Raw genomic sequence first — 13,466 nt, 5'->3', positions numbered from 1 at the left:
TTCCATTGGGTGGAATGCTGCTGTGCATCATCCAGGTTTATCTCACTTTGTGTCTTTGTTTGAAGCCAAGTCAAAATTACTTGGTGAGCATGGAATTATTTCATGGATATTCTAGAAAGATATATATTGACCCTTCTGAGATCTGATGACATACCCTAGTCCCATGACAGAGAACCTCACTCTAATAACTTTCTTGGAACTTATCTACATAATCAGGTCCTCCAGATTCAGGATGTTTTCTTTCTTTCTTTTTCTGCTAAATAATGCTGGTTGTTCACTACCAACTTGTTCAGCATAGTTACAGAGATGACCAAAATTTGTCACACAGTTGCTCCTCTGCACCTACTGCTCCACATACAGAACACCAATCCCCCCGACAGTGCTGCTTCCTCAATTGTCTTAATGTTACAGTCACTGTCCTGTGATTCGGGGGAAAATGTGCCTTTTCACATTCTGTGTTAGTTTTGTAAAACCCACTCTCAAATTTTTATTTTGGAGGTCTAAAATAAATAGATAGAAGATTGATAGAGAGATGATAGATAGATAGATAGATAGATAGATAGATAGATAGATAGATGATAGATGATATACAGATGGTAGATTAGATGATAGATTAGATAGGTGGGTAGGTAGATAGATATAGAGATAGATAGGCAGATAGATGTGACTGATAGTTACATATACAGTTGTTCTCCCATCCTCCATAAAACAGATTTATATATAAGGGTACCTCTTGTCTTATGGTAAATAATATACTCAGCCTGGAGTAGATTTTATTTGAATAGATGTTAGTAATTACAAGCAGCATTATTTTTTAATAGTGCCCTGAGTAATAGAATATTAATATAATGTCATGAATTTCCTTTCAAATTAATTTATTTGAATTCTTTCAGATTGACATTAACACTTTCCTGCCCAATGGATCTCAAAAATTTCCCAATGGATGTACAAACATGTATAATGCAACTGGAAAGCTGTAAGTATAGATAAATTTTTCTGAATTCTTTGAAAAATATAGTAGATATAAACTTTTAATGGCTGATATGGATAATTCATTTTGTTGTCATGTTGGCTATATTTTCACCATATAGGGAGTAATCTTGTACCAGGTATTAAGAGTAATGATATCTATTAACACGTGTACTCTATGATAAAGAATCAAATTGGTGACATTGAAATAACAGATTTTAAGATTGAAAATAGCTGTATGTCTATGTACAAATCATGAAAAGTAAAAAGGATAATAATCATCTAAGTCAAACTACCATCAATTGATTGAGTTCCTGCTATCAGACAAGCATTTTGTATATATTATTTCTCATACTTAAAAGGAAGATATCGTTATCCCCTTGTCTCCAGGTATCAAAACAGTTCTTTTTATGTATTGAATACTGTACTCCAATTCATAGAAGGTTAATGACAAACCAATTGTCTGGCTTCAAAACCTGTTCTTCCTCCATCTCTATTGCCACCTCTTAACTGATACTTATTCAAAGTGTACTTGGCTGGGTATGTTATCTATGCTAGATCAGGAGAAAATACATTTCTCAAGTTTTATCAGAGATTTTATCTAAGCTTTCAGGCATCCCTTTAAATTTTTTCCTTCAAAATGCATTCATACACCTAACTGATTCATGTGAACACACAAAAACTTCTGGCTGGCCCTTCTCTTTCTTGGAACTTATCTACATAATCAACCGTAAATTAATTGGTTTGCAGAATTTAATCCTATGCAAAAACTAAGCATTATGAACTATTTTTCTTGCAATGCTATGTCTGTTATATCATTTTTTAAAAAGGCCTATTTTGATGTATTCCACTTTCCATCTGAAAGTGGATCTTCAAGACTTACAATCCTCAAAGGCACAGGTTGCAATGTGAGGAAGCCATCACTAGATGGCAAGCCTGCCTCAGGGGGACTCTGCCATTGTCATGCATTTGGTATCTATTAAATTAAGGAAGTAGAAATAACAATTTCTTTGAAAATAACTCTTCTTTTTAAACTTAAATGCATTGCTTTTATAAGTAACTCTTAAATATTAAGCATACACATGTAAATTACTAAAGTAAATGAAAAGAAGATAAAATAATCTAGTGTGTTAGGGAACTTACTTAGCAACATAAATGGTGGAGGGGCAACAAAAGATTCACTGCCCATAGATTTTTGTACATGTACCATAAAGAAAATCATCTTGAGAATAGGTTGATTCTGTGTCGTGGGTGCAACATTACGTACACGACGGCTTAGAGAACACAAACGTGCAGAACAGTCGAAAACAGGACTGGTGTCCTAATTACTAAACCAGCGATGCATGTATTCCACCAGGCAGTAAGGAGCTGTTTTGCGATTAAGAGCAAGAAAATGATTCGGTCAATGCCATACCTCAGAAAGATTATTGTAGCTAAATGAATCAAGATTATTTAAGAAGCTTTCATAATATTTCACCAAAAATAAAAGCAAATAGGTACATAGAAGAATGAAGTGGAAAGTAGAAACAATGAATGTTGATACAAAATGTATGTGATGTTATGGACCCTGGTGACTCTAAGGTGATCTAAGGAGCTTAGATAATTAGGTTCATATCGGATGGATTACCGAAAAAGAGGACATAGGATGAAGGCAAATATTGAAGGGTATATTGATAAATCTAATTTTAATATGTTTGAGATTTTGAAAATTCAGGTCTAAAGTGAAAGGGAGAAGTTAGAACTGAAGACACAATTTTAAAAACCATACACAGAGTGGTCCAAAAAATCAGATGAAACAGCTGGAGGAGAAAATGTAGAGGAAAAACAAAAATACAAAAAGGACAGACCTTTTAAAAATGCCTGCATTAAGAGATTGTTGGAAGAAATTCCAGACAATAGATTGTCACAGATGGTAAATTTAAAATATTATTCATTATCGAAAGACAACAGACCCTCAAGGAGATTTTACTGTTTCAAATGTGAAAGTGTTTTTAAAAAGGTGATTGGAAAAAACCCATTGTTATTTATGACAGTCAAAGAGAAATCTGATTAGAATGATGAGGGTCAACACTGGATTCCGAAAACATACAAACAGAAGGTAGGTGATGCAAATTCGGGAGCAGTGAGTGCAATTTATTGTTCTGTGAATGTCATTCTTAAGGAAAGATGAGAAAGAATACAGGGCCAAGAGACAGTTGAGTCACTGGAATTCTTTTTTAGAAAAGGAAAATTTACTGGAGCTATTTTGCAGGGCATGAGTGCTGAAGCAACAAAACTTTTCATGCATCTGCCTTTCCCAGGACATATCCAAATTAATCTACTGTCCAACATAGGAAAACAGAGCCTCTTGCCCTCTTCCCAGTTGTTTCTTAATTTCTTTCCCAGGAATGAATGAATTGTCCCAAGTGTCCCTTTAATATTTAGGGTTATTAAATATACCCTGCCTTCTTATTAGAAGTTAATTTAGTTCACAATAGAAACCATGTTTATTAAATTTAGCAGATGTTAAGAAAATTCTATCAGTCAAAGTAGAAGCTACTAAAGTCAAATTATTCCAGGTATTTTCTTAATCAAACTCTTTTTTTAAAAATAATGACTTATCCAAAAGGAGCCGAGAGGTCACTCTGGTGGGCACTCTTACACACAATTTAGACAACCCTTTTTAGGTTCTAAAGAATTGGGGTAGCTGGTGGTAGATACCTGAAACTATCAAACTACAACCCAGAACTCATGAATCTCGAAGACAGTTGTATAAAAATGTATCTTATGAGGGGTGACAATGGGATTGGGAAAGCCATAAGGACCACACTCCCCTTTGTCTAGTTTATGTATGGATGAGTAGAAAAATAGGGGAAGGAAACAAACAAACAAACAGACAAAGGTACCCAGTGTTCTTTTTTGCTTCAGTTGCTCTTTTTCACTTTGATTATTATTATTGTTATTTTTGTGTGTGTGCTGATGAGGGTGTCAGAGATTGATTTGGGTGGTGGATGTACAACTATGTGATGGTACTGTGAACAATCGAATGTACGATTTGTTTTATATGACTGCGTGGTATGTGAATATATCTCAATAAAATGAAGATTAAAAAAATAAAAAAAAATAATGACTTAAAGTTACAAGAGAAAATATTTTAGCCTACTGGAAAATAGGTTTTAAATATACACACAAGCTGGAAGGAACCCAGTGTCCACAGTTGAATGAATTCTGGCTGCAAAGAGAATAAAGAAAACAAACTGAGGTGAGAGGCATGGAAAGCAAGCATAAAATAAGCACAATTAAAGCAAAGGTCTCAATGGTCTGTTTTGATGCAATTTCCTTAAATTTAATAAACCTTCAGTAAGTGTATGCCATTAGTCAGGACTATTCTAAGTGACCCGGGAAATGTCCATTTACCTAGTCATCAATGGAACAAAAATCTACCAAATACATAATAAATTCCACATATTATGTTGGGTGATACAACACAAAACTCCCTGCTTTCAAGGCCTTCGGGGACTTCTGAAGGTCTTTTTTTTTTTTTTTTTTTTTTTAATAGGAATATAACTATTCAATTAAAGATATAGAGCATATTGTGGGCATAAATGAGAAAGTGGCAAAGGGAAGAACAGTATGAAGGGTGAATAGCTTAGAAAAGTATATTTTGTCTAAATTAGCAATGACCCCTCCCCACACACATACACACACACAAAAGTGTATGTTCATGACTTGCTTGAACACTCTGGATGATACAAAATTCCTACCGTGTGATAAGGAAGAGTTACCAGGAGGGACACTCAGGGAAAGTCCAGAAAGAAGTGAAATCTTGCTTTAGAAATTGATGAGAAACACAAATACAATAGGAGACTTTGTTAGTTAAGGATTATAACCAAATAACACAAATAGAGTAATTAACTTTCAAATCAGAGATAAAAATATTGATTCATCTAATGGAGTATTAAAAAGTAGAAAAATAAAAGAAAAAAATCAAATATAGCGTATATAAGCACAAAAGGAGATCAAAAGCAGCTTTCAATGTTACAATAATTAAAATAAATGCAAACAGGTTAAATTCACATAGCAAAATAAATTCTCAAACTAGATGTCAACTAAAACATTCTTAGAAATAACATGCAAAAAATAGGGGAAGAAGAAACAGAAAAAAATGTTCATGCAGTGAATATGTCTAAAATAAATCTAGGGTAATAATTTTAATATCAGAAAAAATAGTTTGTAGGAAAAAACCATAAGGCACAATCACTGGTAAAAAAAAACAATGCATAAAGAAGCTCTAATGATAATGAAAATATATATAGGTGACAATATGGCTTTCAATATATAAAGTAAAATGAGCAGTACTACAACAAAAAAATACATAAATAAACAATTTACTTGAAAGTAAACACACAGAAAATTTCAAAAAATAATTAAGATTATGTATAGATAGGGAGATTATTTATTTATCTGTTTGCTTGTTCATTTGTTTGTTTTAACATACAGGGACATTTATAAAAATAAAAACTGACCATGTAGTAAGACACAAAGAAAGCTTCAAAAAATTCCCGAGAATCAACACACTATGACTAAAATGTAAATGAAGTAGATGTCAAAAATTACTAGAAATTATTATATTAACATAAATTACTATAAAATTATATATCTGGAAACCAAAAGTATATAATAAATAATTCTTGGATTAAAGAGAAAATGAAGAAAAACTTGATACTAAATGACAATGAAAGCACTACATATAAAAATTCTGAGACACACTACTAAAGTAGTTTTTTGTTCTAAAAACCATTGAACAAAAAGGAACAAGAGAATAATGGAAAGAATCACATTGAAACCCAAGCTAGTACTTTAAGAATCTTAAAAACCTAGACAGACCTCTGGTGGAATTGTTTGGAGAAAAAAATTAGGTTGCATATAAAAACTACAGTATGAAGAGGTAGACATAATAGTAGATATAGCAGATTACAACTATTAAAGAAAATTCTGAGCAATTTTATCTTCTGCAGTCATAGCTATTGCTCAGGCAGTAGGAAAGACTGCAGCGTATGCTCAGATAACTATCTATCCCAGCCCAAAGCTATATTTGAAGAAAAGAATGAAGCCTGTAGGGAAAAAAAAATTCATGCAGATAGCTGATTTAATAATAAATTAGTGTGAGTTTCAAAGAGCTAAGGGAAAAACAGAAAAGATTTTGAAGACTTTTTTCAATATTTTGCTATGTAAAAAGGTGGTTAAGGAAAAAAGTAGCGAGATGCTGATTCCTGCTTAAATAGGTGGCGCTTTATGTGAAGATATACATTCCTTTTGGATTATTAGGCACTTTGGAATAGAGCTTGAATTGGGGGTGGTTGTGGAGATATGGGGAACCAAGTTTAGAATCAAGCACGGAGCCATGATAGTAAATGAGTTCTCTAAAGACACATAGAAAAATGCAGACCAAAAGAGAGCCACAGTCAGATAGCATCATCGAGTAAGAAAAATTTGAGGACAGAAAGAATAAAACAGAGAAAAATCATGATAAACTCTGTGTGACATTTTAACAAGTTGCCTAGAGGCTATTTGGCAAACATCATTAATCTAGTTCATTAGTGGGTACAGATTCATATAGCACTTAAATTAAACTTCAACAAAATATAAAACCAATATTAGTGAGGTTTTTTTTCAATCTTTGAGTATAAATAAAAATCCATTAGCTGCAAGTCTAAAATGGTTTTTATCATAGTGTTTCACTCTGCTGACATTTAAAACCAAAATGAAATAACTTCATTAAAGTCAAACTTTACCCTTCCATTGACTTAGAAAGCCAAATCCCATCACTGAGAATTCCATAGAAAGCAGGAGAAAACTGTGGCCACATTTATACACTCCAAATTCAGACATTTTCCTTATCAAATATGAAGACTTATCCCAAAGTGTGCTTATTCCTCAAATTGCCAGAGTTTTACCATTTTTATAAAATCCAGAAGCTCAATATACAATTTATTCCTCTAGGATATCTTTCAGTCAACCTCACAAGGTAATTATGTGAGGAATTACGGGATAAATACTATCAATGTTTCCTTTTGAGTATGAAGAAAATGTTTGCTTCATTTATTTTTCTCCCTTTCTAACATTCATTTATTCAGCCAGTTACCATGACAATTTGCATCTCCAAAATTCACATCAGTAGAAACCTAATAAAATAGCAATAAACATATTAAACTACATATGCCATTCAGATGATTCTGCAACAAAGCCCTACATTTTTCTAAATGCTTTATTTAATTTATAAAATAGTAAAAAATTTGAGCCCAAATTTTCTGCTTCATAAACAGCTAATCTATGAGGAAAGGAAACAGTTATATTATGACTTAAAAATGCCCCTAAGGAATTTACATTCCAAAAAAACTAAAGATTTCATTTTCAGCCATTTACTTAGGTTATAAGGAAAATTTCTAAATGGGCAATTTTTTTCTAGTAGAAAGATAAAGGAGAAATTTTTTTCATCTTGGAAAAACATTGGATAATAATTTTTATATTCATAATAATAAAACTTTCATTAATTAAAAGACCAGGATAGACATGGGGTACATAAACTTTTACCATATATGTGAAGGTTCTATTTTGTATTTTATGTTTAAGGGGGAAGGTAGATAACAAAAGATGAAACCATCATCAATGTGTAAACGCCAAAGACATTTTGAATATTCAGGTTTAATAAGAGAAGCTACTTGATACAGTGAAGAAAGGGCTGTTTTCCACAGCTCCTAAAATTTCAGGAAAACAGATTTAGAAGGGTCAATTTGAGAAAAAAATATACTTACAAACATGTTAAGAAACTTATGAGATTTCTTTAATGGGGTTTTAGATAGAAATTTCTAAAAGGTAGATGGGATGGTTTCATGATTTAATGTCTCAGATGCATTTCAAATTATTTCTGATATTACTCATATTGGATACTCTGGGATTTATGCTAAGACTAAGGCACAGGAGCAGATTGGGCAATGATTTTCACAATTATTCCTAGTAATCTCTACTGTTATTAACAGTCTTTCATAATTTAACAGTGTGGATATTGTTCAAATGTCAGAAGTACAAGCAGTTCTTGTTTTCTAAGTATTTATTACTTAAGTCTCTGTATAGTTACAAAGTTGAATAGAACACAAAAGTCCACCCAAGAGAAAATATTAACCAATAAATTAGCTACTTATAAAATCAGCCCCGACTTCATGAACTATTCCATCCTACTTAGCACCAAGCTGTCCCAACTCTGCCCTTCTAATCTCTCTACATCTTTGTAGGTTGAATTTTTGCTGGTAACAAGTTTTCCTGATATAGTTAATGTGCTCATTTTTGTGATCAAATCTTCACCCTTGATATAACTGTCAGCACTGTTTTGTCATCACCATTGGAAAATAGCCATTATTTAGCCCTTGGGTTCAAGAACTCTTTGTCTCTGGATTTAATTTTCATTTTCAACTAAAATAAGGCAGCATTTAGTTAGGCAGCTGTGAACTAGAACACAAAGAAAAATGTTCTTGTAGTGTAGGTTATAATAAAATTGACTGATTTAACATATATTAGTTTCCTAAAATAATGCAGCAATAAATAAAACAGAGTAAGTTTTAATCTTCTGGTTTGTGATGAGCAATTTCAGGTTTATACAACTTCAAACTTCAAACTTCAAACTGTTTATACAACTTCAATACTTCTTGATGTGATGGTTCCATAAAAAGACAACTCATCTGCAAACATACTGGGACCCTAGATAAACGTTTATCGTCTTAGTAGTTCTCATAGCAATATGTCAAGACTACTGTAAACCTATTTTTTCTGAGTCACCACTGATTTTTGTGTGTGATGTGTTTGGGTATAACAGAATAATATAGTCATTCACATCCAATAATTTGGATTTTTCCTGCACAAACACCATTTTCGTTTTAAGTATACTTGATGTTATAGGCTTTGGTTGCATTTAAAACATCAGCTTCATTTTACCTCATTTGGCAATATTCTTTATAATTTTAATAACAAATATTAATAAAAAATATTAATTAATAGGAAACATATATAAGTACTGTGAGATCTAAGAAGAAATTTGTGGTTTATTTATATTGAAAATTTTTTAAAAATTATTTATAATAACACCTTGATTTCTGTCAAGGCTAACTTGTATCAGTTTTTATTATCTACATAGTAAATATCAATTTCAATGTCTGGAATCTATTACCATAATGCTAATTATCTTTTTTGGGGCACTTTATTGAATGCATTGTGGTGATACATATTTTATAATATTTCACCTTGAAGAGAAATTGTACAAAAAACTTACCATTCTCTGGTGATTAAACTATCATATCATGTTAACATTTCTGCTATTTCATAATGACATTCTTCAAATGTATCTAGAAATAAGAATTTGAAGTCTGTCTTAGGTTCTTGTTAAAATGTAAGACTCCCCTCTCTAAGAATGGCCTAGTTTTTGGTAGTGACATTGAAATATCAGGCATTATAAACCCTGAGACCAATCAAAGGATTATTAGAGCTCCTTCTTACTCTCTACTCAAAACAACGTTACACCACCTTTAGATGTTGCCAAACTAATATTAGCTCACAGTGTCTGCTTCTAAATTTTTGGACTTGAAATGAATTGATTAATTGATAAATTTGAGCAAATCTGAACCTTAAATCTTCTGGTAGGCAGACACAATATTTTCCCACAACTGGAATTTGTTCCAAAGAAGCAGGCAGAGCCCTTTTATAACTTTTCCTAGGGGAGAAATTCATTCACTCATAACCACTTTTCCTCATTTAAGATTAGCGTAGGTCAGGTCCCTTCCTGATTTTAGTTGAGATGTCTCACAAGAACTTTAAAACACTATCTATTCTAAGTATAGCTAGCAATTCTGTAAATCTTTGAAAAATTTGAACAAAGTCGTTAGTGTGATTGTCACTTAACAATAATTAGGAGTCATATATTTTCACTGTTATCCCAACAGAAAGAGGAGGAAATGATTAAATTTATGGTAAATACTAAAATGCTTCAGGTCTTCAAAGAGAAAGTTAACCAAAGTATTCTTGGATAGTGGTTATAGGTTAGTTATACCAGCGAGTATTAGAAAAAGAGCAATTACTCAGAAGATATTTCATTTTACAGCTTATAATTTAAATTAAATCAAATGTAGCAGCCTGATTTGTGGTACAAGTAGTCGAATTAAATGCACAAATTATAAATAAAACTATTTTGGTTAAATACAATTTGACATAACAGTTGTTCCTTGTCAGGTCAATGAAATTTACTTGAGTAATGTTACTCCTGGCAATAATCATCATGCTCCAAGAGTGAGTTTCTTTCTTTTGTTTTTAAGTTCCAGCTGCTGATTAAGAACATAAGCATTTACAGACTGGGTCAAACCCAGAAGTCTCAGTCTCTCTCTGTTTTTCCCTTTCCTTTCTATCTCAGTTGCTGTCTGTCTCTCTCTACCTCCATTTGAGAAAGCTGGGCTAAATATGATTCTCATATATTTTAATATCAAATATGAATCTATACTTTACTAACAAATATAAAAACTTGTTTTGAACTTAAATTTATTTCCAACTCACATTCTCCTTTTGAATAAGTACTGCTTTTATTAGCTATCCATTTTATAACATAATATACAACAACCTGATTTTCTTGTGTGTCCTTTTAAACTATTTTTAAATTACTAAAGATCATTTGGTTTTAAAAAGTAATAATATAATAAATTTTAATATCTTCAATATCAGTATGCTTATGCTAGAAAATTTTAACAGGGACTGTAAAATGAAAAAAAGGATGCCTTAGCCTTTACCCACAGGCCCCTTTCTCCAGTGCTATTCACTTTTAACAGTTTGCCTCATAACCCATTTTCTTTTACCCTGTGTGTGCTCATGCATGTAAGTACACACACAATATATATTATAAAGTTTAAAAGACATTTCAAACATAAAATATGGAAAATTAAAAAATATTTTACAACAAATTTATATTAACATTTCCATTTTGCTTCAGATTTAGTATTTTTTCCTGATCTAATGGATGTGAAATGGTATACAACTATATTTTCATCTCCCTGAATTTGAGCTGTTTTTTTCCATTTACTTACTAGCCAAAACTGTTTCTTCTGTAAAATGTGTTTCCTAAATCTTTGCCCATATTTTTGTGGAGTTATCTTTCCATTTTTGTTTATATGTGTTATTTCATATATATTATTTGACATTTTAACTTTTGATATATCTTTCATAGTACAGAGAATTTTAAAATTGCATAGAATTAAAGCTTTTTCTTTAAAAATTATGCATTCTACATGCAGAATTACAAAATTTTACATGTATTTTAATCCAGAACCTTGTAGCATAGTGTTTACAGTTTCAATACAAGTAGATTTTATTTTTGTGTAATTTTTCTTCAAGCAGATAGATGATTTTCTGCCATCATTTATTAAATTATTTTCCATATTAATTTGAAATGTGATATTTACCTTAAATTTCCGTATGTAGGTCTGATTCTAGATGCTGTTCTGTACCATTTATCAAATTGACTATTCCCGAAGTCATTTAAAGGCTACAACTTTGTTCGTGTATTTTGGTTTCTTTTAGTCAGGTTCTTTTCTTCATTTTTTCATTTTCAAAGCTGCCTTTTCTATGTATATACTTTTAAACTTCAGATTAACCTCCAGTTGAAAATCACATTAGTATTTTCATTTAAATTGTATTGAAATTACAATCTATTCTGGGAGAATAAAACTTACAATACTGATCCTCTTACTCAAGAACATAGCATATCTCCGTTTATTGTAATTTTTTTTCAATGTTTAACTTTACATTTATTTGTAAGCATATTCTCCTATGCATACAGTATTTTTGTTGATATTAATAAAAAGTTTTGTTTATATTACTCTTAAATAGTGTAATAGCATTTAAAATCTGTTTTCTAATAGATGTTATATTGAAAAGATTTTTATCTTAGTGCCCAGAGATGAGAAGGTATAGAACTGTCTAGAGCAGATAAAGTTATAGGATAGAAAACAGAATAGAATATTGGGGGAATTTTCAGTGACTATAATAGGAAATAAAAATCTTTCCATGTGAATGAGGGATGTTCAGAAGAGTGAGGGGGGAAAAAGAATCTGTCTGGTGCGCTGGGGACCCATGGCACTCTCCTCTTTGGGATTCAGTGGACTAGGAAGACAGTGCAGCAAAATGGCAAAAAGGTCAACCATTGAAGAGATTTAGAAGATAGAGGTGAAATGTGCCCCATTTCTTTTCAGGAGTTCTGAGATAGGATCACCTTGCAGGGTGACCACACCCAATAGAGGAAGCCTTAACAAATAAAAATACATCACTGTGCCATGTTTTGATACATAGGTAATAGGTGATAGAAAGATAGATGATGATGATTATGACATAGATGATACATGATGGTAGACAGTCAGGCAGACAGATAGACAAATAGATACAGATAGAGAGAGAAAGAGAGATGCAGAGGCATAGACAATAGGCAAAACCAACACTACGTGTTTTTCATGGTTGTTATATGCCTTGAAAGAGGTCTAGAAGTCCCCATATACTCCCATGAATATGATCCACCATGGAGCTTATAAGAAAAAGCTTCCAAAACCTATTATTAGGGCAGGGTAAAACGATCTCAGAGCAAAGTCGGAAGGCTACTTAAGTGAAGACAAGGACTATTTAGAGGATATGACTGAAATTCAGAGGAACCGAATCACTGTTGGCATGCCCTGTCTCGCAACAAGGAAAACATCAAATCCTAACGATGCCAGTAGAACTGACTGAATTTTACCAGTCTCGACTTCATTGGCTGCCTGGGGACATCCCCCGGACACGAGGTCGACCATCCTGCACCAGCGAGATGACACGGATCTGCGTGGCCTCTCATTTTCTCTCCTTTACATCAGGGCACCTAAGCTTCTCCCTGTGATTGAGGTGGCCATATAATTTATCATTAAAATGGGGACATTTTTGAAAAGAAAAAGAAGGTAATGTAGATACTTAAATTAACATATTTTTGAAATATTTATTTGTTAGCTGGCAGTTTTTTTCAATATTAAGGGGATGTATAAAATAGTTCTAAACTATGCTTTAAAATATAATCCACTCTAAAGAAATGTATCCCGGTACATCAAAGCAAAACAAAATAAAGCTTTTTCATATTGATGATTTAACGTTAAAGAATAATTTTTGGTACACAGTCACATGCTTTACTCCATTTTTTAACCATATTTCTATCTAATACTAATACTGCCTCACAGGTACTTTTCAGAAAAAAAAAATTACTTTTATCCATATAGTCTTATTTTTTTTATGGAATTATATGTAAAATTTCAATTTTTGTTACTAAATTTGAAATTGTTGATATCCTTCAATTGACCCAGATCTTCAGACTATAATATTTTTAATTGAGAAAATATTCTCTATATATTTGCTAAGATACTTGGGAATCTCAAAACTTGACTTTACATTTTTTGGCATTGAAATAGGTAACT

General features: G+C 32.0%; 1 protein-coding gene across 2 annotated transcripts in view; it reads left to right on the top strand.

Moving 5' to 3' along the window:
- GLRA3 (glycine receptor alpha 3) overlaps positions 1-13,466 on the top strand; it is a 206,823-nt gene that overhangs the window by 143,458 nt on the left and 49,899 nt on the right. For both annotated transcript variants that reach the window (XM_037829105.1, XM_037829104.1), the window contains exon 5: positions 894-976. In XM_037829105.1, coding sequence (XP_037685033.1) covers positions 894-976 — 83 coding nt within the window. The remainder of the gene's footprint in view (positions 1-893; positions 977-13,466) is intronic.

The sequence above is a fragment of the Choloepus didactylus genome, chromosome 3, assembly GCF_015220235.1.
Source record: "Choloepus didactylus isolate mChoDid1 chromosome 3, mChoDid1.pri, whole genome shotgun sequence".
Taxonomy (NCBI): Eukaryota; Metazoa; Chordata; class Mammalia; order Pilosa; family Megalonychidae; genus Choloepus; species Choloepus didactylus.
The sequence above is the reverse complement of the archived record's forward strand: the minus strand, read 5'-3'. Positions and strand labels throughout refer to the sequence as shown.